General features: G+C 36.1%; 1 protein-coding gene across 1 annotated transcript; it reads left to right on the forward strand.

Moving 5' to 3' along the window:
• Positions 1-2,441: 2,441 nt before the first annotated feature.
• On the forward strand, positions 2,442-15,891 carry LOC121875793. The gene is made up of 4 exons (XM_042380499.1): positions 2,442-2,715; positions 4,814-4,961; positions 9,231-9,585; positions 11,947-15,891. The coding sequence occupies exons 1-4, from the start codon at positions 2,516-2,518 to the stop codon at positions 15,879-15,881; spliced, it is 4,638 nt and encodes a 1,545-aa protein (XP_042236433.1). The 5' UTR covers positions 2,442-2,515; the 3' UTR covers positions 15,882-15,891.
• The last annotated feature ends 8,902 nt before the right edge of the window (positions 15,892-24,793 follow it).

Consider the following 24,793-nt stretch of genomic DNA (forward strand, 5'->3'; position numbering starts at 1 on the left):
TACAAACACAAACCCTGGAAGAGAGAACACTGGGCTTCAAAATAGCCCTTGACAAGGCAATCAAGAATACAATGGAAGGATCATGATCTTATACAGGCCTTCTTCCACGTCCTGGCCACCTGTACTAGGTGGAATGGCCATACGGTTAGCCAGGGGCTGGTTGCAAGCGAGGTCAAGTCAAACCCAAAGGCGTTTTACCGCTATGCAAAGTCGAAATTAAAAACGCGAGTAGGAGTATCAGACCTGAGGCTTGAAGATGGTAGTTACGCAGATTCTGACCAGGATAAAGCTGAGGCATTGACCAGCTTCTTTTCCTCGGTGTTCACAAGAGAGGATGCGATTAACCTTCCTGCGTTTGAGGACAGACGGTTCGACACAGCATTGACCCACACTGTGTTCACAGAAGAGGGTATAAGAAATAAACTGTCAAAGCTAAAGGTCTATAAGAGTCCCGGTCCTGACATGGTGCATCCCAGAGTGCTAAGAGAGTTGTGCAACGAGCTTGCCGAGCCCCTGAAGATCCTGTTCTGTAAATGCCTGGATGAACAAAAGGTCCCCAGTGATTGGAAAATGGCTTTTGTGAGTCCTGTCTTCAAGAAGGGTGATCGTCACTCCACGAACAACTATACAGTAGACCGGTGAGCCTGACCAGCATAATATGTGAGGTACTTGAGAGTATTATAAGAGATGCTGCGATGGGACATCTACTACGAAACAACCTTGTAAAGGATTGTCAACACAGTTTTATGCCGGGGCGCTCCTGCTTAACACAATTGCTCAAGGTATTGGATATTTGGACCCATATTCTGGAACGGGTGGTAATATCGACAATTTACTCGTATACCTAGATTTTGCCAAGGCTTTCGATAGTGTACCCCACGAAAGGCTGAAAATCAAACTGGAAGGGTGCGGAACTCTGGGAAATGTCCCACCGTGGATAGAAGACTTTCTACATGACCGCAAGCAGTGTGTGGTGATTAATGGTACGAAATCATCACCTGTACCTGTCACAAGCGGGGTACCACAAGGCAGTGTATTGGGCCCTCTGTTGTTTGTTTGTTTCATAAATGACATGCCTGATGTTGTACACTCCTCCCTACAAATGTTTGCAGATGACGCCAAGTTATTTCGGGAAATCAAGAACCAAGTGGACTGTGGAGAGCTGCAGAAGGATCTCTGTGAGCTCCAAGAATGGTCAGGGAAATGGCTGCTGAGATTCAATGTCACGAAGTGTAAGAGGATGCACCTGTGAAGTACCAACGGTAAAGAGGCGTATCATATGTCCCAACGGGATGAAGAAACTGCACAATTTGAGACAATGTGAGAAGAACCCAAGTGTGTATGTTGACAATGAGCTGAGTTCTTGGGCCATTGCGAGAAGGTAAATCAGCATTATTAGGTCTTATAAGAAGGTCGTTCAGATATCTAGACGTAACGACCTTCAAGAGTGAGGTGCTTCCCCATCTGGAGTACTGTCACCCCGTCTGGTCCCCGAAATATGCTAGGAACTATCAGCTGGTTGAAAATGTTCAAAGGAGGGCCACCAGACTGGTGCCTGCACTTCGGCAACTCAATTTCCCTGAGAGATTGGAGCGCCTGAACTTGTCTAGCTTATACTACAGACGGGCAAGGGGCGACCTAATTGAGGTGTATAAGCATCTCAAGGGGCACTACTCAGTCGAGTGTCCTTACTTGGAGCTGGCGGACGTTCGCCCCACAAGGGGTCGCAGCTCAAGATTGAAGAAGCAGCAGGTCCAGAAAACTGTGAGGGCAAACTTTTTCGGAGTGAGAGTTGTAAACTCTTGGAACAATCTGCCAGAAAGTTTTGTAACGGCACCGAGTGTGAGCTCTTTCAAGACCAGACTTTACCAACACTGGAGCAGGTTCAGGTGCATTCAGGAGCACTTGCCAATAGTGCATAACAGCTACGTGACCGATCGCCCAAGCGTTTAACGAGCCGATCAGTGGTGAAAAGGATAAAAGTAAAAAATAGATATAAATCATGTCGTGTTACTGTTCACATGGAACTTCGTCTGGGGTTCAGAAAATCCAGGAAATCCATATCGTTCTCAAAGTAAGTTTTTTGTATACAACATTCGTTATTCATTCTTCATTCGGAAATATTATTTCAGATAACCTAATTCGAAATAGTGATCCTAGGTGGAAAGACTGAAGTAGACGATAACGAGTGACAACACCAGTTTTACATAGATCCGAATCCGGATTCTGGATTCTCGTCCGGTGTTCTATTAAAATATTTTTCTGAACTAAAATAAATAATGTAGAGGTATAGAAACATAAATAATAATAGGATATTTTATTATTAATTTATAGTAGTTTAAACAAATTACAGGATGACTAACTCGTTTTTAAAAAGCAGCCCTTAAATACTATGAGGCTTAGGATCTTCAACCAATCAGTGTTCAGTTTTCATGTGTGGTCGACCAATGAACAGCCGTCAACAAACATTCCTCGGTGACGACAATTTCAAAACATTGGAGGAGCAGCTGAGGTGATGGCGGTGGAACAAGATGTCATACTTTTGTTAAATCATAATTATCTCTTCTCGAATTTTGACCAACATGCAGCAGACTGGAATGCCCCGAGTTTACTTAAAGTCTACCAGAGGCTGTTAAGTGTGTACGACTCGACATTTGACTATGATGGTGATCCAGCCAGCTCCACCTCACACCAGTGTTTTGTTCACATACAAAAGTAAGTTATAATAATGAAGTACATAACATAAGAGCAAACTAAGGGGTCGTTGATATTACAGCTCATAGTAAAGTGATGCTATTAAATTATGCAACACTCTACCTAAATCTGTATAATAACAATACTTTCTAGCCACTAAGAAAAATAGTGTAAATTGAGTTTGGAAATTTGTACTGTTAGATCTGTTTTAATGTTCAGTTTATAATATAAGAACATAAGAATGGAGGAAACTGCAGCGGGCCTATTGGCCCATACTGGGCAGTCCCATACCCAACCCCTATTGCTCATATATCCATCCAGCCTGTTTTAAGCTATCCAGCATATTCGAGTTAATGATGATATTTGGTAACATGTTCCACTCGTCCACTACTCTATTTCCAAACCAATTTTTACTTATTTTGCGCCTGAATCTGAATTTGTCTAATTTAAAACCATTGTTACGAGTTCGCTCCTGGTTGGATAGTTTGAGTACCTTTGTAATGTCCCCTTTGATCAACCCTGATTTCCATTTATACACCTCGATCATATCGCCCCTCACTCTACGTCTCTCGAGGGAGTGCAAATTAAAATGATTTAACCTGTCTCTGTACTCAAGGTTCCTAATGCCCGGGATTAGCCTTGTCATTCTCCTCTGAATTCTTTCCAAGGATTCTATATCCATTCTGTAATACGGTAAATGTGGTTTAGTAAATGCGGTAATTTCTGAGAACAGTACTACTGTACCACCAGTAGTTGTTTGATTTAATTAATTTTTTCCACAGAATTTCTTATCATTATAATAAATATTTTAAGAGGCAACACCTTTTTTTGGTAAATATTCGTCCATTGGCTGTTCTCAGGTTTTGGTATTAGAATAATTTTTTATTTATTTATTTTTATGCCAGCAAGAACATTTTTTTCCTGCATGAATTTCACTGCTTTTTTATTGGAGAATTTTTTTTTCTGGGGAAAAACGAGAAACTAATGTTTTCCTTATTTACCTTAACCTAACCTAACCTCCTAGCGGGGAGAGCTCCCCGACCACCCCTGAGTGGTTATATAATTACAGTATTTAACTTTTCCCTATTTAGCCTAACGTAATGTATTTCCCTATTGGGGAAGTGCAATTTTTTCAGAGTTGGGTCATGTATTATATAGCATGGTAATGCTATTCAGACGACCCGTGCACTAGGCACTCCCACTCCCATGGCATGCCGATGGTATGGTATAAATTATAAAAAAGAAACACTTTCCCAAAAGAGAACACTGTCACTAGCAATTAACAACAAAATTATGGTGAAAGAGCAGTGTGTTCTTGCTAGAATCGTTGGCAGCATTAATCTACACTTTAACCCAAATTTTAGTAAAACAAAGCTTCACCCACATCACTAACTTTTGGTTCACTCTCACTGTGTTGTCTATTATTGCCCTCAGCTGCATCTATTGCTGCAAGTTCCTCAACCTGTTGTGGGTTGAGGGATTTCAAGCACTTAGATGGACGATGAGATGGTGGAGAAGCACTCCGTGTACGGCTGGTGGAAGGTTGCGGCTCCATCTCTCAAGTGCTATTAACAAACTAAAACTCTGGCTCATGGGAGCATCAAAGCTTAATAGCAGTTAAAGTAGTCAGTAGTCAGGTAGTCTTTGCTTTGCTTCAACATCCCTGGATAGCAACCAGATCTGTGCCCATCCCCTGGTCTCTGTTGTATTTTCTGGGCTGGTGCCCTGGGTCTGGGGTGGTGAGTAGGGGGTGAGACATCTTGTTCTCATTTTACCCAACAGCTGCCATCAGGTAATTGTGGCTAAGCCACACAAGCAGGGAAAATGGCCACAAAACGTCAATGACGATGAAAGTTGGTATAATATATCCTTAAACTTGACTAAATTTCCTATCTTTTGTCACCAAATTAAAAATAATCATGTGGTAGGTTATTGAGATACACAGAAATTAAGTTATACCACCATTAACTACGATTATTTAAAAAAAAATTTATTTTAACTTATTTGTCGCTGTTCTCTTAAGTGAGTCAAATACAGTTGTGTACATAGAAGTTCTAGTTACTACTGTGGTGACAGTAAGGGTAATCAAAGGGTACATCAGACTTTCTTACTTCCTTAGGTGCCTCCGGTTATTGGGGATTGATCACCTTGCACCAAAGATAAAAGATTTAACAGATAAATCAAAAGCACTAAGGATCATCTCTGCCATTGACGACAAGATAACAGGTCGTTACAACAAGCAATTGGCTGCCAGGAGGAACAGAATTGTAAGTTTAACTTCAGAGGGAGTCGGTTTTTGTTTTAGTAAATAAATTTTATTTGATTGGTATTAATATCTTTTGCTACAATAGAAGTGACTCATTTTGTCCAAAGTATAAAGATTACAGTAGTTATTGATTTGCAAGTTCTCATATCCTCTTTGTCCCTGTTTAGAAGTTCTAATACAATATTCTTCCAGTAGAAATTAAATGAAAAAGGCTTTTATAGCTCACTATTCCATTGTTAAGTATTAGAGGTATTTAAATTTATCAGAGATCTTCGGTTCAGAAACACATCAATCTATTCACATTGTGAATGAAAAGCCCTGTGAGTTATTTTTACAAAATGAAGTACTGTGACAATTGTTCTACTATCTCTGGCATCTATGTCAGCGTCAACACATATGATTTAAGTCAGCTGGAGCGATGTTAATAAAAATACAAAGTACTGTACCCTGGGTTTCAGCAGTAGACAGGATCTAACCAGTGAAGTATTTATCAGTGATTGGATGCATTCATTTCTTCATTATCTCTGTAGAGACTCATTATCATTCCTCAATCACTCAGTATGGGTAAAAATCAGAACTACCAGAATTCCCGGGGACTTTCAAAAGTCCCCCAATTTCTGTAATACCACCTGAATCGGTAGAAGATAGTGAGCAAAAGTACTATACTTGTCAAAATCTGTGTAAGTAATAAAGCACCTGAAGCAAAGTCTTTAAAATTGTGTGTGGTGTTTACTACCGGGAGTTGTGGGAGAAAAGGAAGGGAGGCGTGGCTGTGATGTAGGGTCAAGCATGGCACTGAATGGTCCAGCCGCCTGGCTTTTATTTACTGGTTTGGTAATATGGTATTTTTTTTGTAACTTCTTTATTGGTATTATTTTTATTTATTCCTCACATGAGCTGGTACTGTTAATATTATTTTAAGAAAACTAAGGCTACAGGAGGAAAATACACGCAAAAATTATTTCCTAAATACTACCTGCTAAAATTGAGGGTGCATCTTATATGCCGTAAAATATAATACTTTGCTCACAAGCAGATGCTGTTGACTTCAGCTTGTGATGCAGGCAGATCAGTATTTTAACACTGCTTTAACTATATTCTTGGCTGATTGTGTCCTGGTACAGTAATGTCAGTACTGTAATGCACTGCACAACACAGATCATATGCAAAATAAGCAAGTGAACAAGCTTGCACTGTACAATGACAGCAGACAATGAACTAAAAGTGTTGTGATGCTCGGATTTGAGGAGCTATGCTGTGAGATATCAGCCAATCATAGGCATCCCATACAGTCTCATTACAGTACTGTAGTAGCAAATCGTAGTTTACAAGCATGTGCTGGCACGTGATGCAATTGCCTGGAATGGAGAGCTATTTTTGAGATGTTAAAATGTTATTTTCCTGGTAATGGAAAGTTCCAGGAAATAAAGATTCTGGCTAATGGGGATATTACTAATGTATTGTATTTTATGATCACTTATGTATAATTTTTATTGTTTTATTATAGCAGTTTTTGTTCATTTTTGAAGTACAGTTGTACCCCACTTAACGCGGTCAATAGAACCCAGAGGGTCCCGTGTTAAGTGAAATCCGCGTTAAGTGAACAACAGAACATATGGGATTAATTCCAATAGAAACCGGCCCGACCCCCAAACTCCACTTTTTGAAGGCACATACCTATGTTGTAGTAAAAATAACATCTTAATTTTATGATGGTACATGCACACAATTAATACTTAAGAGAAATAGAGAAATACAGTCGCCAAGTTAATGTCCATTCAAATAATGGACTCAACCTTGCCTCCCCCCCTCTTCCAACCGTGCGGTCAGTCCCAACCCTCCCCCCCACCCCCCACCAATCCTCCCTTCCAGGGTTTTTAACATTTAGTATTAAATAATACCTCAGATTAAAGTTAGGATAATATAATTGACATTGCTGGATTCCTTGTAAGACCAGGAATATTTTGAATATAAATGTCATATATTTTGCACAAAAGATAACATAGTTAATTTGAGAAAAATTTTTATCTAAAATTTGTATGTCTAATGCAAAAATATGATGTTTATATTCAAAATGATCATCAAATTATAAGAATTCCAGCAATGTAAATTATATTCAGACCGGGTAATTTGTATGAATTTTATGAGCTAAAACAAATATCTTCAGTTAATAAAAAAAAAAAAAAATTTTCACAGGGTAACAGATGGTCGGTCGGTCCCTCCCTCCCCCCCACCCCCCACCAACCCTCCCAAGGAGATGTGTGGGATAACCACTAAATTTTAATAAATAATACCTCAAACTAAAGTTAGGATAATATAATTGACATTGCTGGATTCCTTGTAAGACCAGGAATATTTTGAATATAAATGTCATATATTTTGCACAAAAGATAACATAGTTAATTTGGGAAAATTTTTTATCTAAAATTTGTATGTCTAATGCAAAAATATGATGTTTATATTCAAAATGATCATCAAATTATAAGAATTCCAGCAATGTAAATTATATTCAGACCGGGTAATTTGTATGAATTTTATGAGCTAAAACAAATATCTTCAGTTAATAAAAAAAAAAAATAATTCTTCACAGGGTAACAGATGGTCGGTCGGTCCCTCCCTCCCCCCCACCCCCCACCAACCGTCCCAAGGAGATGTGTGGGATAACCACTAAATTTTAATAAATAATACCTCAAACTAAAGTTAGGATAATATAATTGACATTGCTGGATTCCTTGTAAGACCAGGAATATTTTGAATATAAATGTCATATATTTTGCACAAAAGATAACATAGTTAATTTGAGAAAATTTTTTATCTAAAATTTGTATGTCTAATGCAAAAATATGATGTTTATATTCAAAATGATCACCAAATTATAAGAATTCCAGCAATGTAAATTATATTCTGGCCGGGTAATTTGTATGAATTTTATGAGCTAAAACAGGCAGTCAGGCAGGGTGGGGCAAATCTAAAAATAGCATCTCCAGCCGGACACTCACCGCGTATATGTGGAAAAAATCCGTGTTAAGTGAAAGTTCAGCTCTGGCGAGGCACCGCGTATATGATAAAACGCGTTAAGTGAAACCGCGTTAGGCGGGGTAATACTGTAGTACAATGTGTCCTCACTGACTGCTAACAAATACTGTTAGAAATGTATCTCCATATCAATTACTATACTGTACACTACAGTATGTTATAATGATCCCATTGTAAGCTGATTTACTGAGATTTCAAGGGGATATTACTGTACTTGTTGGAATGCATATTATACCCCTAATTACATTAATTCTTATAGGGAAAAATTTCTCATTATATACAGTTTCATTATAAGTCACTTTTCTCTGGAACACATTCCTGATGCTTAATGAGGACCGGTATGCAATTTTTCATTTGTTCAAATTAGGCAAAGTTCATAATTCCAGAGTTAGAAATAACTAGGTTCTACTGTATTGGATACTGTACTGCACAGTCTTAACTATATAACAGTGGGAAAGAAATTTTAAAGATATATACAGTTCACTGTACTGTAATAAGTGTTGAGAGAAAGTTAAACTCCAACAAAAATCAACCATATTTATGGTTTGAATCATTCCACGATCCAAACATTAATAAAAGAAAGGGCAAATAGTTTATTGTTTTTCTATTTAGTTTTATTGTGCTACATGTATTGCTAGCTACTACTGTATTATTCATGACAAATACATAATATTTTGGCATAATCATGTGTTAAATTGGCTTTTATAAGCTCGATTGGGAACCTAACCACCACTTGTAACGTTGTGTCTATGAGAAATTAATTTCCACATGAAGGACTTACAAAGATGATTTTGGAACATAACCTGTTACTAACTTGTGGACTACCTGCACTGAAGGACACCTTGGGCTGAATAGAATTTAATTTTTCTTTTAAAACTATAAAATTGCTTTATGCAGTAACTCATTGTTTTTTGCTTCCATACTGTACTGTACTTACATATCTAGGTGTGCAGATAAACTAGATTTCTTCTAGTTAGGAATTCTATACTAATTTTAAAAAGTGTGTTTAGCTGTGGAAATAAACATTTTTTTAGAGGCAACAATAAATTGTTTCCCTGCTGTCTTTGAGGATTAGGGTGTAACAGATTAAACATCCCATTTTGGTCTGTTTTATAACAAAGCTACTGCAGTGGGCTCCATTAGCAAATGAATTTCAAGATTAATATCAATTTATTCTTATTGTTCAGCAAATGCATTTTGTGGGTCATCTGTATTTAATAGATTCCTTTTCCAGGTGATTAAAAAAGAACAAGCAAACAAGGCCCCCAAGGTAAAGTATCTGACAGTCTCCACTGTAAACACAAATCAAGAAAATGTTGATCCAGGTGTTACTTGTGTCAAGTCAGAAGAACAAGAAGCAAACAAGGTGTCTGAGGTAAAGCATCATCAGGTGAGCACAGAAACTACAAATCAAGAAAATTTTGAACCTAGTGCCACATGTGTCAAGGAGTCTGTATCCCCATGCAGAGAAACTCCTACATTATATTCCAGAATTGACATTACTACTCAAGAGAAGTGGCTATTGGAAACCAAAACCTCTTCTTCCAGTACTTCCCCTGAAGAAAACATCATTCCTTTCATACCAACAGGTTAGTTGTTACTGTTTTGGCTTTTTTACACATGACTTGAATCATGCTGAATAATACAGGGGTCTCCATTGATTGTAAGGATTACATGCTAAAAAATAGGGAAGAATACTGAAACATTTATGGTAATAGCAGGGAATTCCTCTCCATAAGAAATAACGGAATAAGGGGAGTTACCATCCTGTTCATAGCTAACATATGAAACAGGGGGAATTTTCTGCCATAAGAAATAATGGAATAAGATTGGATCATGTTCTGATTCATTGCCAGTATACTCAATGACTACCAAATAAATGCTTTAGACAAAAAGTGCACAGTTGCCTGTGCAAAACCTTTGGGAGGATGGCTCTTGGCAAACTCTTATACAGAATCAGAGAACACATGTACCCTAACATAAATGTCTTCACCCATGGTAAAAGTGTACATAATTGCATTGCAACATTCCTAACTGTGCATGGGGATGAAAGGCAAAGATACACCACATTTTTTGGCCTAAATGCTCTTCTTCATAATGCCAATAGGCAACTTATATTGTACGAACTAGCCAAAATGGATATAAGAGGGCGGCTGTTACACTGGATAAGTGGTTACTTCACCAACAGAAGGGCTGATGCACTATTTCAAGGTTACAAAAGTGAAGTCAAAGATATGCAACTTGGCATCCCCAAGGTGGAGGACTAACAGTAGTCCCACTTTGTTCAGTATTCTTATGAATGCACTATTAAAGTCAATCTCAGACAGCCCCACCAATATTACTGTTAGCTAAGCAGATATTCTTATATATACTAAAACTCATCATGAAATGCAAGCCACAGTGAACCAAATACAGAGACTTTGTTTACTGGATGAAGCCAAACAACACTTGTTGCTGGTGCATAATTATGCAGAGGTAAGATAAATTTAAATGCACTAATATTTCTTGCCCTCTCTTGAGGGGGTAATTCAAAAGATGTCAAAGTCTTTAAACTGCTAGGAGAACATGTGAGCACGGGGGTCGAGGAGACTGCGGTGGGTGCAGGTAAACAAAGTGAGAGGTTACAGAGAAATAGTGCTAGAAATGATGACAAAACTAAATTAGGAGAGGAGTTAAAACCTGAACATGACTGAGAGGACTGAGATCATGACTAACTTACATGTCTGCTATGCAGACAGTAGAAGTACTACAGTATGAGAAATAAAATCATTATACAGTAATAGCATTCTCCGAAACATGGATAAACTTAGGACCCTGTGAGTTACCTGTCAATGCCAAATTTAGGGTTACAAATTATTCCATACCGATAGGCAGCTTAGGAAAGGAGGTGGGGTAGCAATCTATGTCAGGGATAATTTGAAGTTTGAAATCAATAAGGAAATAAAACCTGAACTGAATACAGAAACAATTTGGAAAAAATTAACTGATGGTAGGGAAAAATTATTCATAGGAGTACTAATATACAGTATAGACTTTATCTAGATAGGGTTAAGGAGCAACTTATTTGGGATGAAATATGCAGGGCATCCAGACATAGCAAAGTCTGTATAGTAGGTGACTTTAACTTAAGTCAAAGAGATTGGACCAACCTTATGAGTAGTTCAGAATCAGAGGATTTTCTTGAAGCAGTTCAGAACTGTTTCTTAAGTCAACATATAGCAGAACCCACCCGGGGTAATAATATACTAGATTTAGTTCTGTCTAACGGAGAAAATCTCATTAGTAATGCCAAGGTAGGGAACGAACTAGCTAACAACGATCACAAAGTAGTGAGATTCTTAAGTAGAACTTAATGTCAGTTGTGAGGAAAATTCATTAAAGTCTCAGATTTCAGAAGGGCACATTGGCTTGGTTTCCCAAAATATTCCTAGGTTATGGTGTGGAGACAAGTAATGAATGGAAATGTTGATTTTTTTTGGGGGGGGTGTTTAAAGGGAATTTATTCAGGGATATTTTCCTAAATTGGCAGTATTCACATCGAGGGAGCACATTTTTCTTTTAGGCCTGAGAAATCTGTGTGTGATAGGGAGAGTGGCTATATCAGCAGTATCTCTATTCTATTTCCAGAGCATAGCAAGACATTCTGATTGTGGGGATTTAATTAGAGGTACAAATCACTAAGCCAATTTATTCACCTATGAATCATGGGATGGGTATTTGGGTTGAAGTGCCTCACTTCTTTATACAGTAGATTTAAGTTAACCAAAAAATTTGCCTTGAGACTTTTCCTACTTGTCCAAGGGTAGCCCAAATCTAAATACCGTACCCCTGTATAATAGTAACAAAAGTGACATGTGTCATACTTTTTAATTATGGATAATAGAAAAGTTACAGTATCTTCAAATTTTATTTCTTCTTGTCATGTTGAATGATTACTTAAACTTTTACAGGTCGACAGCTCCCTAGAACCCCAGTAAAGTCATCTAACATATCTGACATGGAAAACCAGAGCTTTTATGAGGACAAGAAGAATACCTTCCTTACCCCTGCTGATAAGGTTTGTGATAACTCACTGTCTGACTCAGAATTTTCTTCACAACAAGGGACACATTCATATCTCACTCCTACTGATAAGAGGATTCTTGATAGCACCATGTCAGATGAAGAATCTCCACAAGAAGCAACACAGAGTCCTACAAGTGATGTAGAGTCTAATTTTATTCCTTCTGGACGGCAACTTTCAAGAACTCCAAACAAGTTGGCAGAAATTGATTGTTGCACAGAGAAAAATGGTTGTATGAATTTCACTCTTGGTTCTTCAGTATTGGGAGATGTAGATTGTTCTCCAGAAAAATATAGAAGTAAGCAAGCCTCCTCAGCCTCCAATGAAATTTCATTGGAATCTTCATTCAATAGTAATGTAATAATTAGAGAAAAATCCCAAGTAAAAGAAAGCAGTGTTGATGAAAGAACATCACAGTTTTCAGATTTTAAAAATAAAGGATTAAAATTGGGAGATGTACAACATACTACTGTGGTGTATTCTAGCCCTCAGGTTAGTTCAGATCAAACCTTCATACTCACATCTGCAGATGAATCTTGTACATTTTCACCTCCAGTGATATATAAGGATATTCAGACATTACCTATTACAATTTTGGAATCTCCTGTGGGTATTAAAAATCACACTAATGTTTTCATTGAAGCAAATAACACAGGAAGTTCCCAACAAGAATTAAAAGTATCTCCAGTTTTAGACAAGTGCAATATTGATATCTCATTACATTCACCTGACTTACTAAAAACTGATATTTTGTATGAGCAACCTTTACCAGGAACTTTATCAGGGTTTTACTGCAAGACACTTGTGGATTATAGTGTGCATGAAAGCTCTGCATCTGGATATTCAGAACCAGTGTCTAGACACAGTTTGATTGACCTTGGAAATTATACTTCGAGCTCTGAAGCTTATCAAGAGAAGGATTCAGAAATATGTTTACTGAAAGGCAAGACAGTACAGGAAGATCATTTGGGGGTAGATGAGGATATTAGTAAAAAATCATTTATTTTGGTAAGTAAAGATAACTCAGAATTAGGATTATTGGATGAAAGTGCTGCTTTGTCTGTAACTCATCAGAATATTCCACACATTGATTGTGTCCTCACACCACCTGTTGGATTCATGGATGTTAAGGCAACTTCGGAGGATCAGTTGGAATCCTGTGATACAGAAGATAATTCTACACAAGATAAAAATAGTATTGATACATCAGTAGAAGCTATTAATACAAAACAATTATTTGTTTCACATGGAGAGCCTAAGCTGAGAATTTCTTCAGTACTAAATGAAATAAAAAATATGGAAATTGATGGCACAGAAGTAAGTGTTTCACCAGAACAGGAAAAACTTACTGCTACTCAAAACACAAAGACAAAAGTATCACTGAGAGAGAAATTAGCAAATAAGAAAACTAGTAAAGTGACCCGTGGTGTTAATGAAGAAAAGAATCTTGGGGTTTCTCATCAAGAAACGAAGACAACAGGCAAACAATGTAACAAGAAAGTTGAACAAATTACTACAAAATTTTCAGAAGCACTTGATGCTCCTACAAAAAATTTAAAGAGTCCACAGAATCCCAGCATGAATAATGAAAAACTGACTTGGATTAATGACACGTTTACATTGTTAGACTTTGATGATTCAATGGAAATTTTCCCCGTAAGAGAAAGTAGAAAAAAGGACAAGAATAAAACTAAAATTCAAGAAGGAACAAAAGATTCCTCAGGGGTTATTAGAGGAACCTCAAAAAATTCCATAAAAACTGAATTTGCTGGAGCCATTAATAAAGATGCAAACACACCTGCCAAAAAGTTGTCACTTCAGAAACAAAAAGCAAAACCATTCAGTGATCACTTGCAGAAACCCACAAAATCAGACTTCGGTAACACACACAGATTTGTGGAAGATGAAATTGGCAGTTTGGTGGATGAGGTTCAGCATGTAACAAAAGATAAAAAAGTGCATAAAGAAAACAAAAAACCCCAGAGGGATACCAGGCAGGAAAGTGTGAAACACAGCAAGCTAAAATCGGGCAAATATGATCATGCACCAATTCTTGAGGAAATCAAGCCAGATAATATGAAGGATAATAAAAAAGTTAACCATAATTGTGAAAAGACCATAAAAACGGGTATACCTGTTTTAGTAGATCCAAACAAAGACAGTACCAAACAAAATACAAGAGAAACTAAGTTGGCAACCTTCTCTGAAAGTGTAAAGGCATCAGAAGTAAACTGTGACATGGGCACTTTAAAAACAAAATTGGCAAGAAAGAATGTAAAGAAAATTACAAAAGACCTGCTGTTATATCATAAAGATTCTGAAGATCATATTAATAACTCTGACATTGAAATAACAAAAAGTAGGAAGCCAACAGACAGTAATGCTTATCATAATGAAAGTAGCAATAATATGATTCTCTTAGAGTCAGCAAGAGGCTTTAGATCAAGAGGGAGAACTAAGAAATCTAAGTCTACCATCGCATCTTCTGACACAGTAGAAAGTTGCAGTGATGTTTCCATTGAGAGAAAGGAAGTTAAAGATTCAGAAGCTGGAATCAAGCAAAGAACAAAGTCAAAACTGAAAGATCCAGAACCACATACTGATGATTTGCTATGTTCTGAAACAAAAAATAGTACTAAAAAAAATTCTGGAAAAGCTCAAAGAAAAATTTTACAGTTCACAAGTCAAATTCCTGAACCAACTAGTGCAACTAAACTTGTAAAATCAACATCTGAAATCCATAGTGTAAGTCAAAATTGCAGTAAAAAGTTGGTGAGTAGAAGCAACAGTGAACAGACACTGAATGCTTCAACTGATAAGATACGTGATAGTGAACCAAGTGAGAAACCAATAGCTGATAGTAAGAAAATTTCATGTCAGATTCAGATCAAAGAAGTTGATACACACATTGACCAGAAAGATAAAAAAGCTGTTAGATACAAAACTACATCAAACAAGAAAGGGGGAAAGAAATATCGTAATTTAGAGAAATCACTACCAGTCCATGCCACTTCCAAAGTAGATGAAGAATTTTGTATGAATCTTGAATTGATGTCTCTCCAGTCCTGTGAAAGTGTAGAACCACAAGCCAGTAATGAAAATACATATGTATCTAATGCCTCTGAGTGTATCAATACAAGACTTGGGCAGAAGAAGGCAAAATTTAACTCGGAACAGTCACTTGAAATTTCTAATGTTCTGTTACAAAATAAAGTCAGTGCACAGCTTCAGTTATTATCACTACAACCAACTGAAAGAATAAATTCAGAGGGCCTCAAGGAAGCAGAAAAATTTAATGAAAAAAGAAATAGAATAAAGATACGTGCTGACCTAAACACCAATGCTGTTGAAATGCTCCCTAGTTTCATTCAGAAAAGAAAAACACTAGGTACAAACAGAAATAAGTCCTCTACATCAGAAGGAAAAGCACCAGGTCAAGAAACACTCTCATCTGACCAAGACTTGGCTATGATGCAAGAAAAATCTAGTGAAGAAAAAGGCGTACCTGATACACCGACACCCACAAGTAAGAAGAGAAAAGAGAAATATGAAGGCTACGAAAAGGAAAGCATGATGATTGACAGAGTAAATTCAGATTTGAGCAGTACTGAAGATACAAAGATCAAGAATAAAAAGGTGAATGGAAAGAAAAAGAGTACTAAAGGAAACAAAGACTTTCATGAAGAGTCTACTTGTGAAAGCAGCAGATATTCTACTACTCGGCCAGGACGTAGATGCAAAACAAAGGCCTTAACAGCTATTTCTGAAATCTTTAATGAATCAGATAGTGACTTTCTCCACCATATTAAAGCCAAAAAGTAATGTTATTTAAGGAACATTGTAAAATATATATATATATATATATATATATATATATATATATATATATATATATATATATATATATATATATATATATATATATATATATATATATATATATATATATATATATATATATATATATATATATATATATATATATATATATATATATATATATATATATATATATATATATATATATATATATATATATATATATATATATATATATATATATATATATATATATATATATATATTTTCTCACTATTTTAAGTAACACCACTCCAAATATTTTGTACCATATTGTTATACAGTAGAGTACTGTATCAGTGCCTAATTACTAAGTAAAGAGAAACACAATTAGATAGATCATCCTTTTTCTACTCTTGAAATTCCTTTGATAAATATATTTCCTTAGTATTGTGCTGAACTATATGAACCACTCAAATTTCCCTGGCACATTCTGTCTCCAGTCTTTTCTATATTTTATGCCCCCATTATTTTTGCATCTGCCCTTGTCCTGGTGTTCCGTTGTTTATTTTTTTCATTGTGAACATATCACATTTATTTTTATTTTTTGTAACTTTTCATAGTGTTATGTCAGAACTTGTTTTAACCATAATGGTAGTAAATATGTGCTTGATATTGGTGATAATGACAGGTTATTAGTCGTATATTATGTGAACATATGGATAAGAAAGCCTAATTCAGCATGGATGCCAGCTTTCAGCCAATTAGGTAAGAATAATTATGTACTGGATTCATCTTGTAACACTGTATTAACATTTTCTCTGTTTTAAGCTCAATGTTGTGCAATAAACAAAGATGTTTTGAAGAAGATAAGTTGCACAATAATGTTATGAAGTCCAAAATTATTGATATGTACTATACAGGCATGGGGCAATTAATTAACTTAATTGTTAACTTCTACAAATTAACAATGAAGTTAATTTAGCTTTTTTTTTTTTTTTTTTACACGGGGATTAGCCCACCCAGTCACAGATCACTAACCCACATCGGGGCCAGGGGGTCGAAAATATAATAATAATAATAAAAGAGTGAGAAACGACATATGTATGTTGTGTTGTCAAACTAAGAGAAACAATTGAGACCGTACAATTGTGTGTAAATGAGGCAGAAAGTCAGATCAGCAACCTGGGACTTGGTCACAATTTTTGTGATGTCATATGGCAGCAGGGTCTACCATCAGACAGCACATTATGCTTCCAATATCTTCCCAGGCGGTAGTACCTCCCTGGTTGATAGCTGCCTACTACTTCCTAGTTAACTGTTAGAATATTGGTTAACTTAACTTAATTGAAATTTTATCAAATTAATTAATTAACTCCGTTTACTTATATCGATTAACTCTTTAGAAAATATAACAAGTATACAGTACTGAATACTATAAAACACACAGATCCTTGCACCCAGTTAGTGTCAATTTTCACGAATAAGGGTACAGGTATTCAGACTATTCATTGACTTTTGGAATACATTTACATGTTATTATGTTATTTACTCCACAGAAAAGTTGGTCATGACTGGTTAACCTAACTTAATCCAAAAATATTAATTAGTTAATGTTTAAAAATCAAGTTAACTTAATTGGGAAAAAGTAAAGATTAACTAATTTAACTAGTTAAATTTGAAAGTTAATTGACCCATGCCTCTACAGGTAGTATAAAACTCCTATAACATCTTTACTTATAAAGTATACTGTATATTATTTGTGTCGGAGAAAGTAGAAAATGTTAAGATTTTTTGTTTTTGTTTTATGCCACATATTGTGTAACATAGTAAAGAGGTTATCATTAACGCTGCTTTTGTTTAATAAAATAGAAATCTCCCCATTAGCCGAAATCTTTGTTCCATGGAACTCCCCAGAGATATAGGTGTGTGGTGTGTGTGTATCTGCAAAGAGTGACCATTACCGTCCTGAATTTGTGTAAACAAAAGAAGTTGGTGGAGTTAGGAAGCACCCGTTATACAAATTTTAGTTTAAAGAAAAATAATAAACAATGAGTTCTACTTGTAGATTGCATTTGAAATAACTTTCCAGTGTATTACTTGATCAAAATTCACTAAAGACCAGACACTACTGCTAAAAGCAGTGTTGCCTTAGTGAACTCAGGGCTGGTTTGGCCACTTAAGACAACTCGGGAGTGGACTTAAGTTTCCAAGATCCCAGACTCTAGTGCACTTAAATGCTTTGTGCATATGGTCTTAGCTAAGACAGATGACTGGAGTTTTGCCCGCAGAAAGTTAAGAGCTCCAGCTGGGACTTAGTGATTTAAATGTTAGTGCATCCAGGTCCTGGTGTCTCAACTTTGCAATGAGAGAATCAGCAGAATTGTCTCAACTTGAATACTTCATTGACCAGTATTCATCTCTCCTTCCATTTAACAGAGATGTGGAAAAAATTGAATTATTAAAGGATGAGTCATTTCCTATCAGTTGCTAGAAGAAAGGGATATGCCAGCAGAAGTGTGAGAAAAGGCAGCAATATGTATTGAGGATATTGTTAAATACGTTTACATTCCATGGATGTTGTTTGGGGGCACTTGTCTACCAGGAGCAATACAGATGGTAACATCCAATTCTCACTTCTCAGTCAGGTGGTGCAGCTGATTGTTACAATACCAGACTCAAATGCAGCTGAAGAAAGAGTTTTTCAAATGGTAAGGAAAACAAAACATCCTTACCCCCCAATCTAGATCCAGAAGAAACCCTTAGGAGCATAGTTACTACTAAAATGGGTCTTCCAAAGAGTACTCCAGCTTGTAAATTCGAAGCTCCACATGAGCTTCTCATGGCAGCTAAGAAAAGGCAACCAGGGAATACAACCAAGCTCACAGCAACAAACACTAAAGGACTCTCCTCAAAGCAGATAATAACACTGTATTTGTATGAAAAAATCAAATAAACAGGAATAAAGTATTTTTAAGATGTTTCTCTAACATTTAAAGTGCCTTCCTCCTGTAGGGTAGTACAGTACTTTAAAATAGCAGTGGACTCTTCAACTTAATCTCAAGGTTAATGTCTCGGTATACAGTATGCAGTTGCACTACAAGAGTGTTTACTGTGCTAACAACCCAAGTTTGATTAGGTAGCAAGTTACTTTTAGTACCATCTTCCTGCATTAGGGAAATAATTAAAAAATTTACTTGGATTTTACATTCAAGTTTAGCTGTCCATTTTCTCTTCGGTATTTGGTTGATCTTAACTGCTGGAGTCTGTTATAATTTCTACCAAAGCTTGGTATTGTCCCCAGTTTGACACTCAGAAATTTGTTAGGTTTTTTTACCCACGGGTTTAGGTATTACTACTGTTTATTGGTTTGTCTTACATTCACCCACCAGACTCCATTACTGGTGGACCAACATATACACTGATTTTTTATTTTTATTTATTTATTTATTTTTTTTACCACATTCTGTACCACAGGCAAATTTTTTAAAATATTTTTACTGTAAGGCTAGGTTTCATTCAGGGTGGGCTATTTTGAACCCCACTGACCTAGTAGTAGTATACAGTATAGTCTGCATTTACGCGGTCAATTGAACCCGTGGAAGTCCGCGTAAAACGAGAAACACGTAAACGAAATGACAGAACATATGGGATTAATTGAAATAGAGACTGGGCCGACCCCAAAACTCCACTTTTTCCGGCACATTATGTACCTTGTAGTAAAAATAACATCTTAATTTTATGATGGTATGCACACACAATTAATATTTAAGAGAAATATCAATAATATTAGGTTTTTTAACACTTACCTTAGTAGAAAAGATGGGTCGGCACACGTGGATGGCGGCTGGTTCCGCGGCAGAGGGCAGATTAGTTGCCCTCTGGTGAATCACTTTCACTACTCGCAGAGGTTTGCAGGGCCTCCCAGACAAACCCCTCAAAGTCCATATCCTCACTGTCACTATCACTGACTTGGGCTGGCTGTGGTTGTGGTGGGTTGCGGGCGAAGAAGTCCTTAATACTACGTTGACGACTAGCATTGATGTTGTCGAGATAGATCTGTATATACGGCTCCATAACTCTCGTCAGATGGTTATTAGACTCTTCATACCGATGCTTGTCTGGGTCGTTGTCAAGGATGAGCTTAATTTTCCCCCCCAACTCGATGATTTCCTTCACACAATCATGGCTTGGTTCAGGTAATTCAAGGTTTTTCTCGGGTGGTGGGGGTCCAGCGGAAGCCATTGTGAGGGGAATAGCGGGCACAAGGGAGAACTGTATACGCGGACTGAGAACAATGAGACAGGCCCGGCTAGGTCAGCGACTTCTGCCCTCTGGTGGCAGGGCACATTATGTTACATAAGACCAATCACAGCTAGCGCGGAGGGAATGAATGGGTGGTAAGGATGCGTGGTCCAATCACAGTCAGATACGTAATATGACATCAGCGATAACGTAAGAGCGGCCTAATGTGCACCACTCACCGTGCCACTTCCCGCGTATGGTCAAGAATGGACCGCGTGAGTAAAAAATGGCGGGGCGGTCTGGACCTCTCCAGCCACTCGCCGCGTAAAATGATGAAATTTACCGCGTAAGTAAAACATTTCATTCTGGCAAGGCACCGCGTAAATGACCAAATGAGTAAACAAAAACCACGTAAATCCGGACTATACTGTACAGTATACCTTGTAAGGTAACCATAAGTTCAGCAGTTGTTTTGGAATGACCCAAATTTTAATTTCCCAAATGTAATTACATTAATGATGGTAAGTCATTATTAGGATATTGGGAATCTTCTGTCTCTTGACTTATTTTGAGCAATGGTGGTCCCAGAGACTTATTACAATTCCAGAGGTAAATGTACTTTGTACAGTAGAACGTCGATATAACACAAGATACGTTTCAAGAGAGGTCGCTTTAAATCGAATTCACACTAAATCGAAGTGTTGTTTCAATGGAATAATTTAGTTTGGTACTTGAAAGAAACAAAATATTAAAAAGGGTAAGAGTCTACCCAGAGGCACCTCAGCCCATCTCCTAGAATAAACAAAACATTGTTTTTTGTAGTATTATGTTAAAACACTCATAAATCAACACAGCTAAAATTATGGGACGTGAAATGATCTGTTTACTAGGGATCAGCTGATGTGAAGATTGGGGGGAAGAGGTGAGGTGATATGTTTGACAGTTGATGCCAAGGTCTAGTGCTTATGTATTTATCTGTCCTTAAGAGTGCCTTTAAGTTTTTCTCTTATAAAATTTCACTGAACTGACATGTTCTAATTTATTACAAAGGGCAAAAATTATTATCTCAAGCAAAATATATGATTTTTATACAGGTATTCAAATTATTCGCTGTCTTGCAAGGATTCTAGAAATGCAAATTATATTCTCCTAACTTTAGTCTGATATTATATAAGATAAAAACTGTAAGCCTATAACCACCCAACCCTGGCTGGGAAGATGGAAGTGGGGGTTGGCGACAGTGACACGTTTGACAGTTGGGGCTGAAGGTCTAGTGAAGTATTTATTTGTTTATTTATGTCCTTTAGATTGAGTTTTTGTTTTTTGCTTATAAAATGTCACAGAAGTGACCGGGGAAAATATAATTTACATTGCTGGAATTCTTATAAAATAGTGATTAATTTGAATATAATCATGCTTTAGTTTGCGCTAGACAAAAATTTTAGTGATCATTTAGTACATTATTTTGAGCACATGTACAGTACAGCTTTGCCCTTAGGACAGTGTAGCGTGCCCAGAGAAACATTAGGCGCAAATTTTAAAATATGATGCGAGAGATTTGACTCGCGCAAAATAGGAAAGATTTGCTTTAAATTAAAACATTGTCCTTAATTGTGGGTGTCGCTTTAAATCAATAATTTTAAATTGAATCGCTTTAAATCGACATTCTACTGTATTTATCAACATAGATAATATAAGTACCATATCCTGAGCAGTTTCTTTTGTATTAAATTTCCATTAAATACTGTAGTTTCCTCTATGGCTATTTTTCTTCTCAAAATAAGTCTTTAAGAATTAATTGTACTGTATCATGAATTCATCAACTATATTCTTGAATGCTTACTTCACTTCTCCAAGTAATTTATTGTTTTAGTCTTAAAGTATGTTTTCCCCAACGGGTTATCTTCCAACATCATTTGCTGCAGGTGATTTAATTAATTTTATTTATAAGCAGGAACAAAACAAAAATACAAGTGAGCCCATGGAAAGTTTTCACTGACCTTTAAACAATTGAGGTAAATCCAAATAATCTGTATCCTGTCATATAACTCCTAACATTCTCTATTAAACAAACCTGTTCTGTACAATATTTAGCTATCTTGCATGAATATTTCACCTGTATACATAAGGTTTTTGGAACAAATCTCAACAGTTTATAGGTGTACAAGTTAGCAATTGGTCTACATGCATTTGCTGTCACAAACTAGACTTTTCAATTATACTGTACGGATCGTGCCCCTCTAATCAGTACCCTGTGGTCCGGCAAATCTTATGATATTCAGTAAAATTCAAAACTACTGGTTCCATACTGGTAACCAAAGTTTTTTGTTTGCCATAGGTGTGTAGTGTACAGCAGCAACACCAAGTTTTCCTTCATGATGAGCAGACAAATTACAGTATTGTAATACAGTACAAGTACTGTACATTATGCAGTATACTACTGTATTTTGTGTATAACTTTTTTATCCAAAAATTTAATTTTTTGTCAGAAGAAATACATCTTCAATTTATAACTATACCATACCTGTTTTACATTTCATTGACCTGTACTGTACTGCATTATATAGTAGTAGGCAGCCATCAAACGGAGGTATTACTACCTGGGAAGATACAGTGATCCCTCGGTTAATGAGCGCCTCGGTTAACGATTTACCTTCCATAAGATTCTTAACTTCGGTTAACGAGCAATCCCTCAATTAACGAGCCGACTTCAACATGTTTTCTCTTGCATTTGGCGGTCCACCAGCTGTAGTATTAGTCCGTCAATACAGTAATTGGTTTTAGGGCTTAAATTCCTTACTATTTTAGTAAATATCAAGAAGTTTATACTATTCAATAATTTTAAAAGTTTAATATTAACTTTTTTAGTCATTTTAACAATTATTGAACATAATTGAAGGTAAAGAAACAAGTTTCTGGCGTGCCATCCAGCCTGTTAACACACCAGACAGGCATTAGTCTCTCTCTGTTTTCAGTGGAGGTAACATCTTGCTTGAGACTCTCTTCAACTAAACGCTTTTTTTCTGTTTCTCCAAGCAAATTGTTGGTCATTTTGAAATTTATTTTACATATTGACAATATATAATGCAGTGCAGTGTTGATTTAAAGAAAATAATCTTGAATTACACCAAGAGAACTAAAATTTTATTGGTGAAATGGCACCATGGGGTGACTTCTCTTCTCCCTTCTCTTCCACCCCCATTCTAATTCCCATCATCATCATCATCCAGGAGCCTTCTACATACACACCTCAAAGTAAGTGTATATTTCTACCTTTTTTTTTGAATTTAGGCAATTTTCGGTGAGCTGGAACCAATTACCCAAAAACCCATTGAAACAATGGTTTCGGTTAACAAGCAACCTGCTGGAACGGATTGTGCTCGTTAACCGAGGGACCACTGTATTGGAAACATAATGTATTGTCTAATGGTAGACCCTGCTGTCATATGGCATCACAAAAATTGTGACCATGTCCCAGGTTGCTAATCTGACTTTCTCTGCCTCATTTACATACATTTGCAGGGTTTCAATTGTTTCTCTTACTTTGACAACACAACATAACATACATATATTGTTTTTCACAATTGATCCTTTTTTTTTATTTTGTATTTATGGTCCTTTATTATTACAGTACCTGTATTATTATATACTATAGTATTATATTTTTATTTAATATTTTCATAATTTTTTAATTTGTATTATTAGTATTACCCTGTATTATTATTATATTTTCATTCCCAGGCCCTGATGTGGGTCATTGACCTGTGCCCTGGTGGGCTAATCCCAAAAAAAAAAAAAAAAAAATATATATATATATATATATATATATATATATATATATATATATATATATATATATATATATATATATATATATATATATATATATATACTACAGGACTCGAACCCACGATCTTATGTGTCTAGAGGTAACGTCTCGGTCACACACACAAGATCGTGGGTTCGAGTCCTGGTGGGGTGAGGTTGTTGATTACATGTAGAAGTTCACGCGCTTTTGTAATGAAATATATATATATATATATATATATATATATATATATATATATATATATATATATATATATATATATATATATATATATATATATATATATATATATATATATATATATATACAGCTCCTCACCGACTTACGACAGGGTTAGAGATCGACATCCAGGTCGTAAGTCGGAAATGCCTAAATAATACATAGAAAATCTAAAATGGGTGTCTCTTTTTCTACTCACCACCACAAAACTCTCACTTTTAAACTTGCCAGCCATTTTAAAGTGAATTACAATTGAAAATTTTGTCTGTGTACGGTACTGACTTTGGGACTCGAAAATACGTAATTTGACCACATTTTGGTACGACTGAGGCAGGTCTTAAGTGCGGGTGAACGTAAGTTGAGTAGATCGTAAGTCGGGGAGGATATATATATATATATATATATATATATATATATATATATATATATATATATATATATATATATATATATATATATATATATATATATATATAGTAAAACCTCGATTAACCGACCACATATGGGGGGAAGGGGCCGACGGATAATCCGAAAGGTAGGTTAAGTAAAAAAAGTCTACGGAAATATAACATACATTTTCAAAGTACGTTTCCCGAACCTAACTCATTTAATTCCCCCTATTTATTTTTTTTCATTTGCCATT

Source organism: Homarus americanus, unplaced genomic scaffold (assembly GCF_018991925.1).
Source record: "Homarus americanus isolate GMGI-L3 unplaced genomic scaffold, GMGI_Hamer_2.0 scaffold21048, whole genome shotgun sequence".
Lineage (NCBI taxonomy): Eukaryota > Metazoa > Arthropoda > Malacostraca > Decapoda > Nephropidae > Homarus > Homarus americanus.

Coding starts and splice junctions, on each gene's coding strand:
- LOC121875793 (XM_042380499.1), top strand. CDS start 2,516: ATGGCGGTGGAACAAGATGTCATACTTTTGTTAAATCATAATTATCTC. Junction 2,716..4,813: donor TGTTTTGTTCACATACAAAA/GTAAGTTATAAT, acceptor TTACTTCCTTAG/GTGCCTCCGGTTATTGGGGA. Junction 9,586..11,946: donor CATTCCTTTCATACCAACAG/GTTAGTTGTTAC, acceptor AAACTTTTACAG/GTCGACAGCTCCCTAGAACC.